This window comes from Mustela putorius, unplaced genomic scaffold (assembly GCF_011764305.1).
Source record: "Mustela putorius furo isolate JIRA1106 unplaced genomic scaffold, ASM1176430v1.1 tig00000487_pilon_pilon_pilon, whole genome shotgun sequence".
NCBI lineage: Eukaryota > Metazoa > Chordata > Mammalia > Carnivora > Mustelidae > Mustela > Mustela putorius.
In genome coordinates, this window is record NW_025421399.1 from 7868784 (window position 1) to 7892302 (window position 23519).

Sequence of the window (23519 nt, forward strand, 5' to 3'; positions counted from 1 at the left end):
AATAAATAAAATCTTAGAACAACAAAAAACCAAAAGCTTATTTGAGTCATTATAGGAAAAGTAATCTTAGCAATGAAATTTTGGGGCACCTGCGTGGCTCACTTGGTTAAGCATCTGACTCTTTTTTTTTTTTTTTAAAGATTTTATTTATTTATTTGTTAGAGAGAGAGAGGGAGAGAGAGAGTGTGAGCACAGGTAGACAGACTGGTAGGCAGAGGCAGAGGGAGAAGCAGGCTCCCCACCAAGCGAGGAGCCCTACGTGGGACCCGATTCCAGGACGCTGGGATCATGACCTGAGCCGAAGGCAGCTGCTCAACCAACTGAGCCACCCAGGCGTCCCTAAGCATCTGACTCTTGATTTTGGCTCTCAGCATGGTCTTGGAGCTGTGAGAGCAAGCCTTGCATTGGACTCTGCACTCAGTGTAGAGTTGGCTTGAGATGCTCTCCCTCTGCACTCCTGCCCTTGGATGCACACTCACTCGCTCATAAATAAATAAAATAAATTTTAAAAGATTAAAAAAATGAAAGTTTGAGTGAAGGAAAATAGTAATGAAGTCATTTGGTAGTAGCATTCCACTTTTTCAATAAAATGGAAATAAGCCTTAAATACTGAACCATAGTTATGAGACAAATATATATATTTTTAAATTTATTTTTATTATTTGACAGAGATCACAAGTAGGCAGAGAGGCAGGCAGAGGGGGAGGAGGAAGCAGGCTCCCTGCTGAGCACAGAGCCCGATGCGGGGCTTCATCCAGGGCCCTGAGATCATGACCAGAGCCAAAGGCAGAGGCTTAATCCACGGAGCCACCCAGGCACCCCGAGACATAAATGTATTTTTTATAAGTAGTTTTCTCTTTAGGTATAGCCTAACCAACCTATTTTTTTTTCCCAAGATGTCTTATTTTGGTACCTTATCATTAATATTATTAATAGATACTGAACACTCATTAAGGAATATATTCAGAGAAAGAAAAGTAAAAAAATACCCGTGTTACTCTATTTATAGATCTAGCTTTTGGAACATATCTAATTTGCAATTAAATACTTGTAAAATTTACAGTGTTATATAGAATATATTTTTCATTACTCTTAAGACTTCAAATTATGGCCACTGATGGTCTCTTACAGGACTTTTATTAACTGTGTCCATGTACAGTTCTAATGAAATAGTCATACTAAATAACGAGGACCAGGCAACCTTCTCGGGTCCCCTCCCTCCTCAGGAGCTTTGTACTATCACTTTGCTATCGCTCAATAAACCTTGAAAAAAAATAACAAGGACAGTGGCTTGTATCATGTATATTCACATTATTAATAGCATATATGTTATTTACATGGTCATAGGTTTCCTTTTCCTCAGTAAAGAAAACATTGATTAAAAAATTGTGAATATTGGGATGAAATGGAGTTTAAAAGCTTACCAGAGTCTTAAGAGACTATTCTGGAGTACCATATTAGAAATTCAGAAAACAGGGGTGCCTGGGTGGCTCAGTGGGTTAAAGCCTCTGCCTTCGGCTCAGGTCATGATCCCAGAGTCCTGGGATCGAGCCCCGCATCGGGCTCTCTGCTCAGCAGGGAGCCTGTTTACTCCTCTCTCTCTCTGCCTGCCTCTCTGCCTACCTTTGATCTCTGTCTGTCAAATAAATAAATAAAATCTTTTTTTTTTTTTTTAAGATTGTATTTATTTGTCAGAGAGAGAGAGAGAGCAAGTACAGGCAGGCAGAGGCAGATGGAGAAGCAGGCTCCCCGCTGAGCAAGGAGCCCGATGTGGGACTCGATCCCAGGATGCTGGGATCATGACCTGAGCCGAAGGCAGCTGCTTAACCAACTGAGCCACCCAGGCGTCCCTAAATAAATAAAATCTTAAAAAAAAAAAAAAAAAAAAAGAAATTCAGAAAACATTATGTGTTAACTTACACTTGTTTAAATGTAACAAATAAATATTGTTTGTTCAAGTTTAAAAATTATTCCATATATGTTTTCTCAGAACTTATAACTAAAGATCAATAAGCTTATGGGTTATTACCTTAAAATAATTTTTTTTATTTTTTTTATTTTTTATTTATTTTTTTTTTTTTAAAGATTTTATTTATTTATTTGACAGACAGATCAGAATTAGGCAGAGAGGCAGGCAGAGAGAGAGAGAGGAGGAAGCAGGCTCCCTGCTGAGCAGAGAGCCTGATGTGGGACTCGATCCCAGAACTCTGGGATCATGACCTGAGCCGAAGGCAGCGGCTTAACCCACTGAGCCACCCAGGCGCCCCAAAATAATTTTTTTTAAACAGAGATTTGGGATATCTGGGTGGCTTAGTGGCTTAAGCATAGGACTCTTGATTTCAGCTCAGGTCATGATCTCTGGTTATTAGTTAGAGCCCCTGTTGGGCTTTATGCTGGGCATGGTGTCTGCTGGAGATTCTTTCTCTTCCTCTGCACCGCACCGCCCCCCCCCCCCCACTTGCTCTTGCGCTCTCTCCCTCTCTTTAAAAAAAAAAAAAAAAAAAAGGAAATTTGAAAAGATAAAAGAATGAACCCTACAAAATTGTGGAGATCAGTTTCTGATTATGAAACTAAGTGGATGAAAGTTCACTCCAAGAGTGCCTTGTAAGGGCTTTTTAGAGCCCATACAAGGGACATCTAGGTGGCTCAGTCAGTTGAGCATTTACTCTTGGTTTGGGCGGGTTGTGGTCTCAGGGCCGTTGGGTCGAGTCCTGTGTCAGGCTCTGTGCTGAGTGTGGAGACAGCTTGCATTCTCTCTCCCCCTCTTCCCCTCCCCCTGCTTGCTCGCTCTCTCAAATTAATAAGTAAAATCTTTAAAAAAAAAAAAAAAAAGCCCATATAAGAGGGGTTTGGAAATACCTGCATACATGCAATGTGAAACGAACACCCGTGGCAGACTCAAGTTGGTATATTTCTGGAGGAGGTTTTTAAGGCAGTTTATATTAAAGGTCTTTAAAAGGTTTGAACCTTTTGGTGTAGTAATTCTACTTTTGAGGAATCATCCTGAAGGAAGAATCAGAGGTGAAGTTAAAGATGCCTGTGCGTAATTGTCTTTCAAAGAGTAGTGAAAATAGGTAAATTATGATATCGCCATATAATCCAGTGTTCTGTGACTACAGTTGTTCCCCCTCATCCGTGATTTCCCTTTCCATGGTTTCAATTGCCTGTGATCAACTGTGGCCCAGAAGCATACGCTGCTTCTTGAGATCTGTCATCAGAGGGTCAGTGACAGCTTAATGCTACGTCACTAGGTTTTGTCATTGACCTTACTTCATCTCATCACCCAGACATGTCATCATCTCACATCACAGAAAGTGTGAGTACAGTACAGTAAGATATTTTGAGAGAGAGAGAGACACCCCACATTCACATGGCTTTTTTTTTTTTTACAGTATATTGTTATACTTGTTTTATTATTATTGTTGTTAACCTCTTTTTGTACCAGTGTATAAAACTTTATCATAGGTATGTATGGTTAGGAAAAAACAAAGTATAAATAGGGTTTGGCACTATTCATGGCGGGTCTTGGATCAGATCCCATGCAGATATGGGGGGACTACAGTATTGAAATTATGTTCTTGAAGAATTTTCAAAACGGTAAAGATGCTGATGATACGATATAAAGGGAAAATATGCTAGTTATGAAAGCATCAACTGTAATTCTAATTTTGTATGAGTGTATATAATGCATATACATGAACATATTTGTATATAAAAATATTGGAAAGAGTTAAAGCATTATGTGTTCTGGTTGATGAAATTATGAGTAATTTCTATGTTCTTTTTTTTTTTTTTTGGTCTGTTTTTTAAAGATTCTGTTTATTTGTCAGCACACATGCGTGTGAGACAAGCACGGGGGAGGGGTAGAGAGAAAGGGAGAAGCAGGCTGAGCAGGGACCCCAATTTGGGATCTGATCACAGGATCCTAGGATCAAGACCTGACCTGAAGGCAGATGCTTGCTTAACCACTGAGCCACCCAAGGGTCCCTTTTTTATATTCTTTTTTTTTTTTTTGAAGATTTTATTTATTTATTTGATAGACAGAGATCACAAGTAGTCAGAGAGGAGGAAGCAGGCTTCCTACTGAGCAGAGAGCCTGATGCAGGGCCCCATCTCCAGACCCTGGGATCATGACCTGAGCTGAAAGCAGAGGCTTAACACACTGAGCCACACAGGTGCCCCCCTTTTTATGTTCTAATGTGGTTTTCTCTATTTTTGAAATGTTGTATAATGACCATATGTTACTATTATAATATGAAAAAGCAAAGAAATAGAAAGAAGGTTAGGATATTATCAGTTGCAGTACTTGGTGATTCAGGTGTGAAATTGCCTTTAGAGATGAAAGGAAGTAGTAAGGAATATCTGAGCTTTCTCTCTCTCTTTTTCTTAATCTTTAAAATTAGGTCTTTAAAATAGTTACTGATTCAAATAGGGATGTTCACAAATTGAATATAAGTCTATAGGATCACTTTTTATATTTATGCTAACTACACAAGAGTTAGAAGGATCTTAAAGATGGAAATGAGGGGACTCCTGGGTGGCTCAGTGGGTTAAGCCTCTGTCTTCGGCTCAGGTCATGGACTCAGGGTCCTGGGATTGAGCCCCACATCAGGGAGCCTGCTCCCCCCACCCACCTGCTGTTCTGCCTACTTGTGATCTCTCTCTCTCTGTCAAATAAATAAATAAAGTCTTTATTAAAGATGGAAATGAGAATTTATTGCTGCATGTCTAATGTGACAAGTAGATAGTACTATGTTAGAGAATTTGAAAATTTCCAGTGGTTCTCTCACCCAGAGAGGAGACCCCCTGGATGTGAAGACTGGTAAATTACACTTCTGAATTTGACAGGCTTGCAAAATTTTGGGAAGTACAGCATAGAGTTTGTGCACATACTAAGAAGCAAACCATCTTAGTTATTAGATGGAGTTCACAGAGGGTGTCTGTAAGCAGATGGACGAGGGACAAATAACAGATATAAACTGAAGAATTTTGAAAAATTATTGACGAAGTTTTATATTACTTAAAAAAATTGTATTTTCTGTTTTTTCCTTCTTTCCCCTTTGAACTTAATATATTAATTTTATTGTTGCCTTGAATTTAATTCACATTTGATTGTTAATTCTTTAAGCACAAATAACGTGAAAGATGTATTTAAAAAATGAATTTGAGGGGCTCTGTATGCAGCTACTAAACTATTTCAGCAAACTTTTTCTGTAAAGGTCCAGCAAGTAAATATTAAAGGCTCTATGGACTTGGTATAGTCCTTCTTGCATAGCTTCTTTGTTTTGTCTTGTTTTATTTTTTGTTTTTGTAAAAACTGTTCTTAGTTAAGGGCTATACAGAACAGGCAGAAGGTTGGATTTGGTCCTTGGGCCGTTCTCTAGTGTGTCTGATTGGATCATTTTACTTGTCTGTTTTGTCAACACCAGTCATCAAAGCAAACCCATGTCACCATTAGAATGGTGAAGAATGTTTTGCTGTGGATTGAGACTCCATTTAAAGCCAGAAGACAGTGGCTTGGGTAAACAGAGTCCTCCCTCTAAATGACTCGGATGTGTATTGACAGTAGTAATGTATTGTGTATGCAATGGTATGTGCCTCTTTGAGATGCAGTGAGACTTAGCCATGATTAGTAGGGTATTTCCTAGGATCAAGCGAATTTATTGGTCATTTGTGAACTTTGACAATTAAAAAAAAAAAGATTTTATTTATTTATTTGACACACACAGAGAGCATGAGCTGGGGTGGGGGAAGAGGGACAAAGGGAGAGGGAGAAACAGGCTCCCCGCTGAGCAGAGAGCCCAATGCAAGGCCTGATCCCAGGATGCTGGGATCGTGACCTGAGCCAAAGGCAGACACTTAAACTGACTGAGCCACCCAGGTGCCTCAGAACTTTGACAATTGAAATAGAATATTGCTCATCATGAAAGTAATGTCAAGGTTTTTACATCTTAATTGTAAAGTTTGGATTATATTTTTACATGGTTACCCTTATCATTCCTTCCTTGAAAATGGGATTGAATGAAGCCTCCCAAGATTAGACAGAATAGGGGCTCCTGGGTGGCTCAGTGGGTTAAAGCCTCTGCCTTCAGCTCAGGTCATGATCCCAGGGTACTGGGATTGAGCCCTGCATTGGGCTCTCTTCTCCTTGGGGAGCCTGCTTTCTCCTCTCTGCCTGCCTCTCTGCCTACTTGTGATCTCTGTCTGTCAAATAAATAAATAAAATCTTTTTAAAAAAGACAATATATTTTGGCTTGAGTTTGGATGTAGTAATCAAGTTTATCTTTTTATTTTTTTTTTTTACTTTAAAGAAAGGGATGATTTTTTAAAGCGGTCTGGAAATTAAGATTCCTTTTTATGTTAAGTTCTAGTGTGAGATGTGTGGGGGTGAGAAGGACAATACTGAATTTCATTTAAGTTTTAGAAAATGCCCTTCAGTTCTTTCAAGATTAAGAAAAAAAAAAGTATTTCTCTTGTCTTCAGCGACACGTTGATATGCATTCAATTATGATTCTACCTTGAAGTGAAAGCTATCTGATTCTTAGATGCACATTTTCAAAAGAAATTGACTCTTGGCTGAAGCTGTTGTGTCCATTAAACTGTGTAGCCGTGTGCCTAATCAGGTAGCCGGGGCTTCTCGGGGCTGACAGCTGGCGTGACAGGCCTGGTGTTTGGATGTACATTTCGTCATTAAGATGGGTGAGGTGAGGCCTCTGTTTGGTCTGCCGGAGTTCTGTGGCTCTGCCTCAGTAAATCCAGGTATTGGCTTATTACCTTGGTTGATTTTTGTTACCATTCATTTAGTCAGAAATTGTGTGAAGTGAAATTCTGCATATAGCTTTGAAAGTCTTTTAAAGTTATACTCGAGAGATATAACTGTTGCTAAGATTGATAGAGCCATATTTCTTTTAGCTGATATTAAATTGGTCCAAATTTGCTTGGCTGCTATTCTGCTGTTTCCCAAAATGTTAGGAATTGTATAAGCTTTAAGGTTGATTTCAAAATGTGGCAAGCAGTAATAGAAAGATGGTTTTTCTTTTTATTAAGAAATATCTTTGTTAATTGTATAATATATTTTGTATTCTAGGTATTTCTGAGTTATTAAATCTTAAAAATATATATGCTATTTTATTTATTTTTATTTTTTTATTTTTTTAAAGATTTTATTTATTTATTTGACAGACAGAGATTACAAGTAGGCAGAGAGAGAGGAAGGGAAGCAGGCCCCCTGCTGAGCAGAGAGCCTGATGTGGGACTCGATCACAGGACCTTGAGATCATGACCTGAGCTGAAGGCAGCGGCTTAACCCACTGAGCCACCCAGGCGCCCCTATGCTATTTTAAATACTTAAGATATCTTACTAATATAATTTATTTTTAGGCTGTTAATCTTCTAGAAAATTAAATATTACTAGCTGTAACTTCTACCAGAAATTCTATTATGTCTGTATCTTGAACATATGATGTATCTTCTGGGGGAAAGCTGTATTTCTTAGTACTTTTATTTTCTAGTGCCTCTACCTTAGGAGTTGTGTAGTAAGGTACAACTAAATGTCATAAGAGGATTCTGTTACTGCTTTAAGACTGAGGTGAATTTTTCATGCTTGCTAAATTGTGATCAGGTGTTTTGGGAAGGCAGATTCTAAAACGGATGCAACAGAAAAATTTTAATATATTGCCTTAGTTGAGAAAATATTATACAATTTCTAGAATTTATTGGGGAATAGTATAAAGTAGTTGAAATAGAAATATGTTGCCTGGAAAAAATCAGGTTATTATGAAAATGTAAAAGTAACTCAATGAACAAATTTTTTTGAGTATTTAAAGTGTTAGGTTCTAGACTGGCCACTGCTGATTCTAAGGCAAACACACTATGTTTCTTCCTCAAAAGTTTGTAATCCATGAAACGAATATAACACTGTATGTTAACTAACTGGAATTAAAATAAACTGAGAATAAAGTTTGTTACCCAGTGAGGGAGACAGACCTATAATAGAGGGTTGTAATCCAGTGTAATAAGCACTGTAATAGAGGAAAGCACGAGGGTCCCACAGGAGAGCATCTGCCCCACAGTAATGGGGAGAAGGAGGATAGTCAAGTCAAGGAGGGAATGAAGTCAGCTTTTGGGAACAAGATGGTGTTTAAGCTGAAAAAAAAATTTTTTTTTTTAAAGATTTTATTTACTTTAGAGAGGAAGTGTGAGAGAGTGCTCTCCTGTGCGCATGTTGGGGTATGGGTAGTGGGAGAGAATCTCAAGCAGCCTGCCTGCTGAGCAGGGAACCCGATGTGGGGCTCTATCTGATGACCCATGAGTTCATGGTTCATGAGTTCATGACCTTAGCCGAAACCAAGAGTCCGACCCTCAACTGACTGAGCCACCCTCAACTGACTTCAGCCACCTTAGGCTGAATTTAAGACAAAATAAACAAGAATAAAACAAAAAAACAGGTAAAATTGTCAGATGAAGAATACAAAGGTATGTTAAGGTTCTTACATCTTAATTGTTGGAAGGAACAAGATTTGAGAATAAGAGGATAGAATTTGGGGGGAAATTGCAAGTTGGTCATCATAGCTGTAATGGAGGGCTCATGCTGGGTTGGGTGGAGTGGTGAGAGAAAGCTGTTTAAGCCTTTTACTTAGATCCAGAGGAAGCTGCTTATCTTCAGACTTACATTTTGCAAAGTGGTGGTGGTATGAAGTATAGATTTGAATCAGGAAGTCATGTTAGGAGTTTGTTACGTTTATCCATGTTCAGAATGTTAAGATGCAGACGAATTAGGAGGAAGAGGACTCAGCAGGGCTTGGTGAATGTATGATGGGGGATTGAAGGATGGTGACAGACACAAGGTCAAGGATAACATGGTTTCTGTCTTGAACACCTAGGTTGATGAGAGCGCTGTTGCCTAAGATATATAATACATGGAAAGACTAGTTTGGGGTGACAGAAGGGGACGTCAGATCGTGACTGTGTTTTGCTTATACTGAGTTTGAAGAGCATATAAGCGAAGGTGTCTGTTTGATGGTTGGGTTTACAGCCCTGAGCTGAGAGATCTAGGAGAGGGTGACCTCACCTGATGAGAACCTACAGAGTGAGAAGAGGGCAGGGTGGACTTTTAGCAGGTGGTCAGTGCTTGGGTGGAGGATGGAGGAACTGCTAGAAAGGTAAGAAAACTAGAGAGTATGACTTTTCGGGAAGTCAACAGAAGAGGGAGTTTCAAGAAGTGGAAAGTGGTTGCAAAGTTAAAAAAAAATTAAAATTGTATATCAACTTTAGCAGCAAAGAGACTATTTCTTCTTTCCTTTTTTTTTTTTTTTTTTAATTTGACAGAGATCACAGGTAGACAGAGAGGCAGGCAGAGAGAGAGGGGGAAGCAGGCTCCCTGCTGAGCAGAGAGCCCGATGTGAGGCTTGATCCCAGGATCTGGGATCATGACCTGAGTTGAAGGCAGATGCTTAATCAACTGAGCCACCCACGCGCTCCCAAAGAGACCATTTCTGAATGAAGAATGCACTATAAGAAATTTCTTTCCTCTCTGAAAACTTTTAATGACCGTAAATCTCATATATGTGGAGGAAAGGAAAGTAAAAATTTAACTGTATTTGAAAAACCGTGATAAACCATGGGCTCCTGTTCTTTTTTAAAGCATATGTTGTATTACAAAAAAAAAAAAAAAAAGGGCAGGTCAACATAGATTATATGTAAACTGGGGAGTCTAGTATACTTTTATTTTCTTTTTATGTGAATCTTAGTGCATGTTCCAGTCTTTAAAATGAGTCAAATATAACTAGATAACATACAAACTGTATTTCTTTAAATTATCATCCTACTTTTCTGTTTTGGATCTAGCAAAATATGCACAGAGAATGAGAAAAATATAACGTGATTTTTTAATAATTCCACACAAATGGCAAATACTGCTAGAATTCGTTTAATCCTCATTAGAGCCAGATCATTAAATACTAACTTTAGTATATATTTATACATGTTTTTGGAGTTTAAGTGTTCTGTTTTTAGGTTACTAATGGAACTTATAAGCTCTTATTATTTATTGCATGCGTAAGTAGCTATTCAGATATGTTATATTACTTAAAGATTTCTGTAACAGTATTTCTCTATCCTTACGCTTTTCTACTTTATTTTTTTACTTTTTACTTTTCTAACTTAAAGTATATAAATGGACATTCAACATTTTAATATGGTGTTTTTCTTTTCTTCTTTTTAAAGATTTTGTTTATTCATTTGAGAGAGAAAGAAAGAGAGAATGAGGGTGGGGAGAGAGGCACAGGGAGAGGGAGAAGCAGACTCCCTGCTGGGCAGGGATCCCCCCCCCCCCACGGGATCTATCCCAGGACCCTGAGATTGTGGCCTGAACTGGAGGCAGACACTTAACTGAGCTACCCAGGCACCCCTTAATATGGTGTTTTTTTTTTTTTTTTTAAGATTTTATTTGTTTATTTATTTGACAGACAGATCACAAGCAGGCAGAGAGGCAGGCAGAGAGAGAGGAGGAAGCAGGCTCCCTGCTGAGCAGAGAGCCCGATGTGGGGCTCAATCTCAGGACTCTGGGATCATGACCTGAGCTGAAGGCAGAGGCTTAACCCACTGAGCCACCCAGGCGCCCCCAGATGTTTTCATTAAGAAAATTTACAGTGTTTTAAAAAATTTTTTTTTCTTAAGAATGTGTAAGATATTCTTAGCATCATGCATATAAAAGAAGATTTGAAAAGAAGACAGTTCAGTAGTACCATTAAAAAGTAGCCTTTTCCACAAATGGATATTTAGATTTTAAAAGAACTTAGTTTTTTTTTTCATTCACATAATTTGAAATCTTCTGAAGAAAAAGTAGAAAATGTTACCTTTCCTCTTTTACTGCTTTGTCTTCTTTCTGCGGCACCGTTTCAGAATGGCAAAGGAGAGAGCTGTCCGTTAGCTTAAATCTTTCTTCCACCTCCTATTTCTTGACCAGGTAGCTCGATTCTCTGTACTTGTTTGTCACACACATTCTTTCTCACACTCATGGGTACACACGGGAGTGCAAGTGAGTGCACCGGCTGTTGCCTGACAGTCTAGCTTTTAACTTCATTTCATTCCGCATGGGATCTGTCTCAGTGTAGTCATGAACAAAAGTTTATTCTGGATGTTACTCGTTAACAGCATTGAAAGAAAAATTTCACAGTTTGAATCTATTGTGTACTTGAAAAGCCTCAGTTTAATGAAGGTCTGTTTTAGTTTCAGTGCTGTGTTTCTGTCTGGCTTTAGGGGATTTTGAGGTTTTAATGGTTCTAGGAAGTGTTCAAGCAGACTTCTGAATTAATTAACATGTGATAACATTTCATTTTATTAAAATACCATACTTAGCTTTATTTTAAATGTTTAAGTTTTATTTTATTTTTTTAAAGATTTTTATTAGAGAGAGAGTGAGCGAGAGAGCACGACTGTGGGGCGAGGCAAAGGGAGAAGCAGCCTCCTCACTAAACAGGGAGCCCCATGCAGGGCTTGATCCCAGGACCCTGGGATCATGACCCAGGCCGAAGGCAGATGCTTTAACCGACTGAGCCCCCCAGGTGTCCCTTAACTGTTCAGGTTTTAAAAATGTTTGTTTTCTTTAGCTCAACTAAGTAAATGCCTTTATGTAACTTAGATGAAAGTTTATTGACTTAAAAAAAAGTTTTGTTGTTTCCAACTTAATGGCAGAAAGGTAATATATGGTTTGTAGCTCGATGGAATGGAATTGATGGAGTTTTAAGTGTTTGTACGTTTAAATTTGATTTATTTTGTTCTGCTCTTCTAGTTTTTTTGTTTTGATGTAAAGCATTCAGACTCATTTTCTACTTTTGATTTAGGTTCAACCTTAAAGTGCAGTTGCAGATTCTAGCAAGTTTCATGCTCACTGGAGTTTCTGGAGGTGCAAAGTATGCTCAGAATGGACAACTTTTTGGTCGCTTTAAGCTTACTGAAACACTTTCTGAAGATACTTTGGCTGGACGGCTGGTGATGACCAAAGTCAATGCTGTTTATTTATTACCAGTCCCTAAAGAGAAGTTAGTACAGACCCAGGGAACCAAAGAGAAGGTTTATGAAGCTACTATTGAAGAAAAAACAAAAGAATATATATTTTTAAGGATATCCAGGGAATGCTGTGAAGAACTTAATCTTCGGCCTGATTATGACACACAGGTGTGTTCTGAAGTGAGGTAACTTAATTATGGTTGTCTGTAATGTCCTTGTTAGCTGATACTGGTTTGATTTTCCACCTTCTGTTCTAACCAGAAATGCAGTTGATTTTGAAGTGTTATAGAGGTGGGTGGAGAATTAGACCTCTGGTAGCTCTCGGAGAAAACCAGTTTGGTGATTAAGTAACATCTACAATGTTTCAGTCTTACATGAGGCCAAACTTTCTGATTAGAATTTTAAATCAGCAATAGAAGAACAGATTAAAGGAAACAAAGCCACATTCAGGGACAGTTCTCATTGGAGGTTGTATCTGCTTATGTTCTCCTCTCTTTGTGTAGGTGAACTGTGTGTTCCCTCTGCCATATTTAACTGGAGAGCCAATCTTCTTTAAAATTTTATTTATTTTTCTTTTTTCTTTTTAAACATAAAATTTGGTGTTTGTTATTTATTCATAGTAAATTGATACAGTGTCCTGGGCCTGATTTTTTTTAACCACTTAAGAGATAATATCTCACAGACGTTCTACGGATTTCATCAAATATAGTATTTATAGGAATATGGTGGAACAAGATAACCTTTATTTAGATATTAAGTGACTCATAAGTATTTCATTTTCTTTAGATGTTAAATAAGGTTAATAATGATATATACATCATTGGTACTAGTAAGTGGATAATTTATGTAAAGTGCACATTACAGTGCCTGACAGTAAGTAAACAAAGCAAATATTAGCCATAATAATTCTTATTAAAATAACATTGCACTTAAGAGAATCTCTAAACTTGGCTTCCCTAAAAGGTTATCTCCACAAAAATTTTTAGCAAGCTGCAAGCATTGATGTTTGCATTCATGCATTTAAAAATTTTTTTTAATTTTGTGTTTCAGGTTGAACTTCAGTTTCAATTAAATCGATTACCCCTCTGTGAAATGCATTATGCGCTAGACAGGATCAAGGACAACGGGGTTTTGTTTCCAGACACCACTATGACTCCAACCATACCTTGGAGTCCTAACAGGTACAGAAAAGGAGATGTCTCACTAGAAGTGAAATTGAATTTCTGTATCAAGTAATGCCAGTATAGTTTTTAAAGCAAATTTGCCATACTCTCCAGGAGCCGTGTATTAGTGGAGAAAGGGGAGTGAAAAAGCCCTTGAAAGGAAACATTTGAGTTTCATCATGTACTTTCTTCACTTTTCCTCAGAGTCTAAATGAGTTCCGTTGCTTTTCTCAACAGCCTTAATTTGATAGAATGCCAAGCGATTCAGGAATATTTCTGAGTATAAGTTGAATGGGAAAATTAGGATCTTTTAAAAGTGGTTCAAACAGTTCATTTAAAATGATTTTTATCATAGATAATATTTCAGAAACTGCTCTCAGGTTAAGGGTTGTATAAATATTTTCCTGCTTCAATTCACTTTGGCACATCTTCATAAGTGTCTTTATAAGGGTACTTCTGATTTGTTTCCAGACTAACCCCGATGGCTGTATGACTGCATCGTTCTTCTCATCCTTTTCCCTGAGTTTTTATCTTCTTGGCCCCTGCTGCTGCCCTGCTCATTCCACCTTTTATTCCTTTCTTTTTTAATCTCAGTGCCTCTCCACAATAGAAGGTTATTTATTTATCACTTGTGTCACTCCAGTCATGGTCGGGTGGCCCTGCTCCACCACTGATGGAGGCCCTGGTATCTTCAGTAAGTGGTTTCCATGGTTTCACCCTGTGTGTTGACATCCAGCTGGCAAGCTGGCAGGCAGGGGAAGAATGGCCACAGGGGATCACGTAGGAAAGTTTTATGGGCCAGGCCTAGAAGTGGCCTATAACTCTTCCCCTCACATTCTATTTCTTTCGGTTCTAAAAACAGAACAAAGCACAAGATGCCTTACAACAGAAAACCCAAATCATTTCTCCCTTGTTTCACTTACCCTTAACTATCTTTTTTGCATTCTTCATTTTATTGCCAAAATTCATGAGCAGGAGTAGTTTATGTATTTCTGCTTTCTTTATACTCATCCTGTGATCTCCGTTTTCCACTTCCTCACTGTCCCGGAAGTAATCAGTGATCTATAACTGTAAAGCTCCAGTCTTCTCAGTTCCCATTTGGTTCGCTTTTTTTGAACCTTTTCCCTCCTTCCGTTCTTACAGCCCGTGTATAATTTAGAGCTGGGATACATGAGGAACCTTATAGTCGGTCTCCTGTTCTGTAGTTTGTGTCTCCGTTCTCTGGGCCATCCCGCATATTTCTGCCACAGTTAGTTTGCTGAAATAATCATTTCATTTCAGTGGTTACATATCTATGAGGGTGTCTCCTTGATATGTGGAGAGTCCGAGCGGCCGAACGCCATCCTCTTGTTATGTGGCCCCATTGACAGGGCTTTCCAGCCATAGCTTCAGATTTCTTCTACATTTTTCTACTTGACACCCCCCCCTTCCCCCTCTAAATCCCCATCCTCTAGCCATATTGAGTTTCCTTGAAGTTTCTTTAATTGGCCCTACACTTAATTTCTTTCTTTTTTTTTTTTTTTTTTGATTTTATTTATTTGACAGAGAGAGACAGAACGAGAGAGGGAACACAAGCAGGGGGAGTGGGAGAGGGAGAAGCAGGCTACCCATAGAGCTGGGAGCCCAATGCGGGGGGACCTGATCCCAGGACCCTGGGATCATGGCCGAAGCCAAAGGCAGATGCTTAATGACTGAGCCACCCAGGCACCCCAGTTTCTTATCAATTTTTTAAAAATTGTGGTAAAATTTACATAATGCAAAACTGACCCTCCAACCCCCTTTTAAGTATATAGTTGAGTATTGTTAAGTATATTCACACTGTCATGCAGTCATTCTCCAGAACCTTCTCGTCTAGTAAAACTGACACTGTCCACCCATCAAGCTCAGAGTTTCCCCCTCCGCCATTTTTATCTGCAAGTGATTTTCTTTCCCTGAAATAATCTTTGCCCAGTGTTATCTGTTGATCCACCTGTCCTTTAAGATTCAGTCCAGCTCAACTGCTCTCTCCTTCAAGGAGATGAGCCTGACCCTTCCATTTTCATTTTTCCAAGAAAAATACCTTGAGTACCTTCTGTGGGTTAGATTCAGTTAGTTTTGTGCTTTCAAGTACAATTATACTCAAATTAATTTTTGTCACTTGCGTACATTTTCCCGGTTTTGGTACACTCTGAGGTCTTTGAAGGAAGAGACTGCGTCACACTTATCTGTCAGTCCTCAGCACGGCCTTACACATTATTAATGTATGACATATTCAGCTGACTTAGAGTTTCAAGTTTAAAGAAGGAAATTACGGTTTCAAATGTGAGAGCATACCAGTAAACTTTTCGGCATATACTTGATATGTTTACTTCTGAAAATTATATTGTACATAACGGTATATTCAAGTACAACTGACTGCAAGGGTTAACTGCAGGAGTAACTAAGAAAATGTCAGGTATCAGAAAACGTCTGAGCATGAAGAGATTCCATACCGCTGTAATTTAAATAGTAACTAAAGGTGTCTGAGTGGGGGAATATACTGAGAAACCATTAGCCGTATAAAGTCTTTTTGGGGATAAGGTGGAATACAGGTAGATAAATGAGCATGTGGTCTGTAAACTAATTATAAAAATGCATTAGACCAGGGGGAAAAAAGGACTCTGAATTAATGTGATTCAGGGTTTAAGTAATTTTTATTCAGAATGAGCTTGAAGAGACTATGTTATTTTATTTTAAAGATTTTTATTTATTTATTTGAGAGTGAGCGAGTGAGCACTAGTGGGGGTGGGCAGAGGGAGAAGCACACTCCCCACTGGGCATCAAGCCTGATGTAGGGCTTGATCCCAGGACCCCAGGACCAAGACCTGAGCCGAAGACAGACGTTTCCCCGACTGAGCCACCCAGCCGCCCTGAGACTGTTCTTTTAAACTGTGAAAATCGAGATGGGTCTTACTGGCACATGTATTCTAAGTCCTCTTCCCTCTGTTGAGCAGGTGGCACACTAAAGACAACTTGTGCTCATTGGCCTTCCTCATTCATGACCTGAAACTGTAGACGTGACCAGCATTGATGGTTTCTGATCTGCTCTGAAGCATTTATTTATACTGAAGCAGTTGATAAGTAGAGTGGGCTGTATAAATAAAGAGATAATATATTTTAGAGCTATACCTATAAATACGTCATGAATGTCTTAGATCGATACTTTTATATATAACTTACTGTTTGTCTCATTTATAAGTTCATCGAAGTCACCACATTTGAAGAATTAGAGCATTTTTTTGAAAACTTGTTTTTGGAAGTGTGTATTGGTCAAGTAATATGTCATTTTTCTGAAGTCCTCAGTGAACGCGGTGATAGAAACTAACGTTAATTGAGCACTGACTGCTCAATTATTTTTCTAAACAGCACCTCATTTGATCCTAGAAAGACCATCTGATACACAAGTCATTATCCCCATGTATAGGTAAAGGAGCCACTGGGGTCAGGTGTGGATGCAAGTAACAGTTTACTGAACTAAGTATGGCTTAAACAAGTAGAGATGGACGCCCAGAGGTAGGTAGGTGGTCCAGGACTTGCAGGGGCTCCGCAGTACCATCCAGGACTGAGGTGTCCCCTCCTCTCCACCTTAGAGCATACTAGTTTTCTTCATGCTGGTTTTCTTCCTGACGTCTGTTACCTCTTGATTATAAGAGGGCAGCTGCAGTTTTGTTTACAGGATCTCTTTCCAGCCAGGTGAAGGAGGAATGCAGAGGAGCAAGAGGGCTTCCTCCTAGTGAGGGAAGAAGCCCTTCGGAGGGGCCTTTTCCTTTAAGCTCATTGACCAGAGTTGGAGCACCAGCAGAGGAGGGAGGGCAATTGAGTGTTTTAGCTGTCTAGGCTCAGTAGCAGAGGAATTGTTCCACTGTGAGGAGTCGTTCCACTGTTTTCCACATATATTAGATCTGGATTTAACAATTACCTAAAGTAATTTCCTCTTTTACAGAAAATGGAACATTGCTAGGTGCTGGCAGAATTATGAATAAATAAGTTGTCTAATGATGAGAGATTCTTTGAAGTCAAAAGCTTGATCTTTAGTCAGTGGTTTCCAGGAAATCTAGTGCCATTGGTCAGAGTTCTTTTGTTTTTTACTTAAAAATTTTAAGTTTTGAAAAAATAAGTAATGGCGTGTTTATATAGTTAAAAGTTTATTTTTTAAAGTTTTACATTTCCTCAGAGACTTCTGTTTGTTTGAAATTATCTGTCCGAATAAAGCATTAGTTACACTTTTTAAAAACTGAAAGTATTAAGATTTTCCAGGAATAACTGGTTTCTGATTACTGTAGAGTACAGCCTCAGAGAGAAGGAGTTTTCCCATCCAAACTGCGTCTTGCAGGAGTATTTTGTTGGCACTTGGAATGTAAATTTTCTAAGCATCTCTTTACACACCCTTCCTATTTTGGTTTACATCCTTATCATTTTTGCCATAGTTGTTGCAATATTTAGTATTTTAATTGTAGTTGTGAAAAAGAATGCTGTTGATTCTCCACTTGGTTTGATCCCTTGTAGCATCTGCTATCCATTTAAATCCTCGAAACTTAGCCAAGTCATAGAAGGGACACTCGTAAGATCCCATTACAGCAACCATTTGTGCTACTGTGACAGGTGTTCTCTGCCCTGAAAAATAGGACATCAGTACATTATGTGTATGGGGGAAATAATAGAAAACATTCCTTATTGTTTGGCCTTTGATACCTTTTTTTTTAAAAAAAGATTTTATTTATTTATTTGAGAGGGAGAGAGAGAGAGAAACAGAGATAGTGAGAGAGCATGAGCATGGCAGAGAGGGAGAAATGGACTCCCTGCTGAGCAGGCACGCTGCCGTGGGGCTCGACCCCAGGACCCTGGGATCATGACCTGAACTGAAGGCAGATGCTTACCCAAATGAGCCACCCAGGCATTCGTCCCTCTTTGATATCTTTTTTTTTTTTTTAACTGCCGTTTTCTGAATTAAGAACTTTGTAAACATTTAATAATCTCTTAACCAGGGATATACAAGTTTTTTCTTTGCCTCTTGTTTTCAATTTCACTAAAGAGAGCGTTCAGTGGACTAGAATTTGAAATGTGGTTTGTCTCCCTTTTGCATTTTACTTGCTCTGCAAAGAAACTAATACTTCTTTATTACCAGAAAAAAAGTTTCCTGATCTTTTATGTAACAGGGAAATTAAATTTTTGAGACATTGCCATTACTATTCATAGACTTGGTAGCAGCTAGACTAGAAGTGTGTGTGCCTTCTTTAGTTATCACAATCTTTTTGCACTTGGAATCGGACAAAATAATTAAAGTGAGTTTTGATCAACATAGTGAAGCACCCTGCACGGCTCTGTTGGGTATATTTCTGAAAGGAAGTTTTAGAATAAGTGTTTGTTTTTGTAGGTGCTTTGTTTCTTCAGTATTTTTAATGGTTCAATAAAATTTAGGCTTGTGTTTTATTTGTAAAATGCATGTGTTTACAATAAATTTTTATTTTCTGTAGACAGTGGGATGAGCAGTTGGATCCTCGGCTAAATGCAAAACAGAAAGAGGCTGTCCTGGCCATTACAACTCCACTTTCAATACAGCTGCCTCCTGTTCTCATCATTGGACCCTATGGGACAGGCAAAACATTCACTCTAGCTCAGGCCGTCAAGCACATACTCCAGCAGCAGGAGACGAGGTGAGGTGGTGGTATGTGTGCTCCAGTTTCATCATTAGGCCACAACCTCTGTCCTTGTTGTGAGTACAAAGCTAAGGCTAGCAAGACCATATTAGTTCAGCTTGGAAAAATTAAAACAACAACAACAACAACAACAAAACAAAACAAAACAAAAAACAACAAAGGAAAAGAAAAAGACCCACACCAAAACCCGAAAGGACTAAAATTTGAATTCTTTTAAAACATACTGTCTTTAAAAATTGGCAACATAGAAAATGATAGCTTTTAAATAGCCATCTGAACTCCCAAGTCTGCTAAGGAATTGTGATATACGTTAGAGCCAAAAGACTTGGGTGCATAAAGTTCTGTGTGTTAGATTTAAAAGTAATTTGGGGGAAACTTGTTTCCTTTACAGCTTAGAGAGTTATAGTTTCCTGAAAACATCATTGAATAATATGTTGGAGATTGATGAGTAGGTTGAGGGAAATGTTTGATATTAAGATGGCCACTGCTTTTGTTTGGTATTATACTGCTTGAGTAGTTTTGTGTTTTATCATTCTTTTTATTTGCACCATTTATTTCAGCAGGATCCTCATTTGCACCCATTCTAATAGTGCTGCTGACCTCTACATAAAGGATTATTTACATCCATATGTAGAAGCAGGCAATCCCCAGGCAAGACCTCTCAGGTATTTTTTAAGGCTTATTATGTATCTGTGTCATACTTTATTATTCTTAAGAAAAGGTGTCTTTAAAGATTTTAGTAACTTGGAGAACACAAAATCTTTAACTGTATATTGGCATTTGGAGGTGATGCCTTTTGAAGCAGTCATTTAAAATTAAGGAAAAATTTAAAAAATCTTTGACCATTCATTTCTTTAACATTAAGTAAAGAGAAAGACATCCTTTTTTAAGTTTCGTATGTAAAAATGTTGTTACAATCTGAGCAAATTTTGATGTGTACCTCTAAGAGCTACTATGATGAAATAATATAAAAATGATTTGCTTAAATCAAATCTAATTGAAATTCCAGCATATTTTGCATGGCCGAGTAGTCATGCAGTAGATATAAAATTTTGATTGTGATCATGCAGGTAATTTCATAGAAGTTACACTTTAGAGAAGCATGAAATATTGAAATGATTTCTGCAACAAAATGTAATTCACTGCTATTTACAACTTTTTACTATCATATAAGAGACAAAGTGTCAAAGAAAAGTTTATGTTGATATAGAAAGGTCGTTTTAAGTGTATATGGATATGAAATGTACCTAAATACGGATTGTGGGGGAATAAAATCCTTTTCTTCAGAAAACAATAAAGAATCATTAAATGGTTGTTTATACACCATTTGCTTTCATTGTTATATGAATTAATGTTTGGTTTTGCCATTTTACAAACTAATATGTCATGCCCTGTGTTGTTTGAATACAATTATTGCTTACAAATTAATTTCTAACCACACTTTTGAATCATAATCCACTAACTTTTTATTTCTAGTTGAGTCCAGGCATGGAAAAGTGAGATTATGCCATTTACTTCTTAATAACCACAACCAAAGCCATTTGAATGATTTTACAATTGCATTAAAAAGAACAATAAAGAAAAAGGTGGTGTGGTCTGCTAACACAGGTTTTTATGCCATACTTTGTTTCCACTCTGGAAGATAATTCAGAGCAGAAATAATTGTTTCAAGTAGAATCCAGTTGTATTTAGTAAGAAAATATCACATATATACAATCTCTATAAATGAAAATGTGGTATTTATCACTGGATAAGTTCATCAGTGACTAGTGTGCTTCAGATTCTGATCTTTTTTAGTCATAAGTAAAAACTCAGCAGCTAGTAGCAGTTTTGCTATGAGTGTTCTTACTTTGGTGGAGGTGTTTCGTTTGCTTTTATTGTGTGTGTTTCTGTCTGTGTATGTGTCTGTTATGTAGGAACTGTCACAACTTCAGTTATCATGGTGTACGTGGGCTTGGAAGCAATGGAGTAGCCCCCTCACATCTTGATTGACCTAGGATATAGGTCATTTGATATTTGGGGCTAAAGAGCTCTTGTTGATTAACATCTGCCATGTGACTAGCATTATGTTTAACTTTTCCCATGTAAAATTATGTTTTGACGGTTATAATCTATCTAGACATATAGTATTAATAAGTTATGTCTCAGTAGGATGTATGTGTAGTTGTAGTGCTTCAGACACAGAAACTGGCTCTTTAGCAGAATATCTCACCTCTCTGTAAGTCTCAAGGGTGGTTCAGTCAAAAAGCTTGGAAAGTACTTAAATTTCTAGTTACTGCATTTAGTAAATGGTATAAAATAAGAGGTTTGACTTTTTCTAAATCTTTTCATTTTGTGGTCCTATATTTTCACCATGGTTTTTCTCTTTGGGAATGGTGTTAACTTGTAAATGTATTTCCTAGGAGGATAGTGCATTGAATTATTAAAATTTATTAGTACCGTATGTTATTACATTAATTCATATTAATTTGTAATTATCCTGATGGACAACAAACATGAAAGATATGAGAGATGGGATAGAGGAAATTAGCATGACTGAGCATTCGGGAGGGATTAGCTTTATCTGTCCCAGGATACAGGAGAAGGAACACAAGGGGGCACTAAGTGTCTGCGTGTGACTTTGAAGATTTGCTGTGTCTGTGGTGTAAGGTGGTTGAAGTTTGCCTTCTGCATCGTGTAGTCTAGAGTAGGCCATGGTAGATGCCATAACATGTGAAAATGGTCATAAGTATTAAATAGTTTATTACAGTACATATGACATATGTTTAAATATACACATTTACAATTGAAATGTATAAAATTATATTACTTGCTGGGAGTTGAGCTTAAAATATTTGGGGTTGGAGATTTTAGAAACCATTTCAGATTATATTTTATTTGGCTTTTACCTCTTATTTCATCAGAATTAGTAGACCTTAATTTGGACGAGAGAGGAAAACACAGTTTCTGTGTAGGGTTCTGAAGATCAGTATCTGGTTCTGACAGAATTATTACTTAGTAGATAGAGGTTATCCATGGAGAGAGTCTATAGTTATTGCTTTCTGGACAAATAGAAGGTATTTGTTTTTTATACAGATCTTCAGAGTAATAGATTTTATTCTGGTATCAGGTATTTCTGATTCTGTAGTAGCTTGTGTAGTAACATTTTGGAAGGGTTGTTTATTGTTTATGAATTCAATACATGAATAAAATTTCAGTGAATTAAAATTATGTATTACCAGACAATCTCCTACTTTAACAGTCATAATTCATGTGGGATCTGTGGATAGTTTGTTCCTAGAAATATGTAAATTACTTAGTTGGTGTCACATTTAATACTATGAGCTTGAAGGTGTCACTTGTCACTGTTCTCCAATATTGAAAAATATTAGTTGTGTTTCAAACAATCTTATAGTGTCTACCTTAAATGTTGCACAAAACGAAAGCACAAAGAAAGTATTTAAACTTTTTGAAGTCAGCACCAGAATATTTACTTTTAAGGAAATATATTCTTAACAGTCAAACTTTGTCTTCTTACTAGTTTCAGCTTGAGGTGGTTTTCCAAGGTAATTGTAAAAAAAGTCAGTAGTGAGCCTTAGAACTTCTATTTTTTATTTTTTCTTTGAGTAAAAAGTGGTGCTTGGCATTAGAATTGATGAGTAATTTGAAAAACCATTTTTCCAGTTTTATAATGTGAAATGTTCATTTAGGAAAGTATGGAAAATACAGAAAGGAACAAGGAAGAAAATAAAATTATCTGTAATCTCAGCACACAGAGATAAATACCACTAACATTTTAGAGTTTAGTTTCTAGTAATTCCTTGGTTTAAATGCATGTACTTTGGTTAATATTTATGGAATCATAATTTTATAAATGATTTTTTTCAGATAATTTGTAAAATGAGATTTTTTTTTTTATGATTTTTTAAAAAATTTCTTTATTTAACAGAGAGAGAGATCACAACTAGACAGGCAGGCAGAGAGAGAGGGGGAAGCAGTGTCCCTGCTGAGCAGAGAGCCCGATACAGGGCTTAATCCCATGACTCTGAGATCATGACCTGAGTCAAAGGCAGAGGCTTAACCCACTGAGCCACCCAGGCTTCCCAAGATTTTTCATTTATTTTAAAGTAAATTCCACTTTGCTGATCTGATTAAACATTTTTTTATTAAAACCTAAAACTCTTCTATTATTTATGTTTTATTAAACTAATATTTTTATTATTTATTTGTTTACTTAAAAGATTTTATTTATTTGAGAAAAAGAGAGTGAGTATAAGCAGAGGGAGAGGTTGGGGGAGAGGGAGAAGCAGGCTCTTTGCTGAGCAAGGAGCCTGATGTGGCCCCTGGGATCATGACCCAGGCCAAAGGCAGACGTTTAACTGACTGAGCCACCCAGGTACCCCCATTTTTGCATCTTTTAGAAGTGATATTGGTTACTTCTATCAAGTTTACAGTCCTTCCTATCAGAGTAATGTTTTTAAAAGATATTTCTTGACTTTTCTTATTTATATTTAGTTATATTTATTAAATACCTTTTTTTATTGCTTTGCTGAAAAGTAATGGTCAGTTTTAAGTGTTTCATGAGAGGTGAGAACACATTTTAGAAGATCATGAGATTCGGTTTTATGCACATTACATTTGAGCTGCCTTTGAAATATCCTGAAGGAGACATATGTTAAATAAAAAGTTGATA

General features: G+C 37.5%; 1 protein-coding gene across 5 annotated transcripts in view; it reads left to right on the plus strand.

The window, feature by feature from the left end:
• The window catches only part of HELZ (helicase with zinc finger), a 163948-nt gene that overhangs the window by 64931 nt on the left and 75498 nt on the right, over positions 1-23519 (plus strand). For 4 of the 5 annotated variants that reach the window (XM_004749121.3, XM_013054510.2, XM_004749122.3 and 1 more), the window contains 4 exons: positions 11844-12177; positions 13060-13190; positions 18665-18844; positions 19408-19512. In XM_004749121.3, coding sequence (XP_004749178.1) covers positions 11844-12177; positions 13060-13190; positions 18665-18844; positions 19408-19512 — 750 coding nt within the window. The remainder of the gene's footprint in view (positions 1-11843; positions 12178-13059; positions 13191-18664; positions 18845-19407; positions 19513-23519) is intronic. The other variant, XM_004749123.3, reaches the window with a different exon arrangement.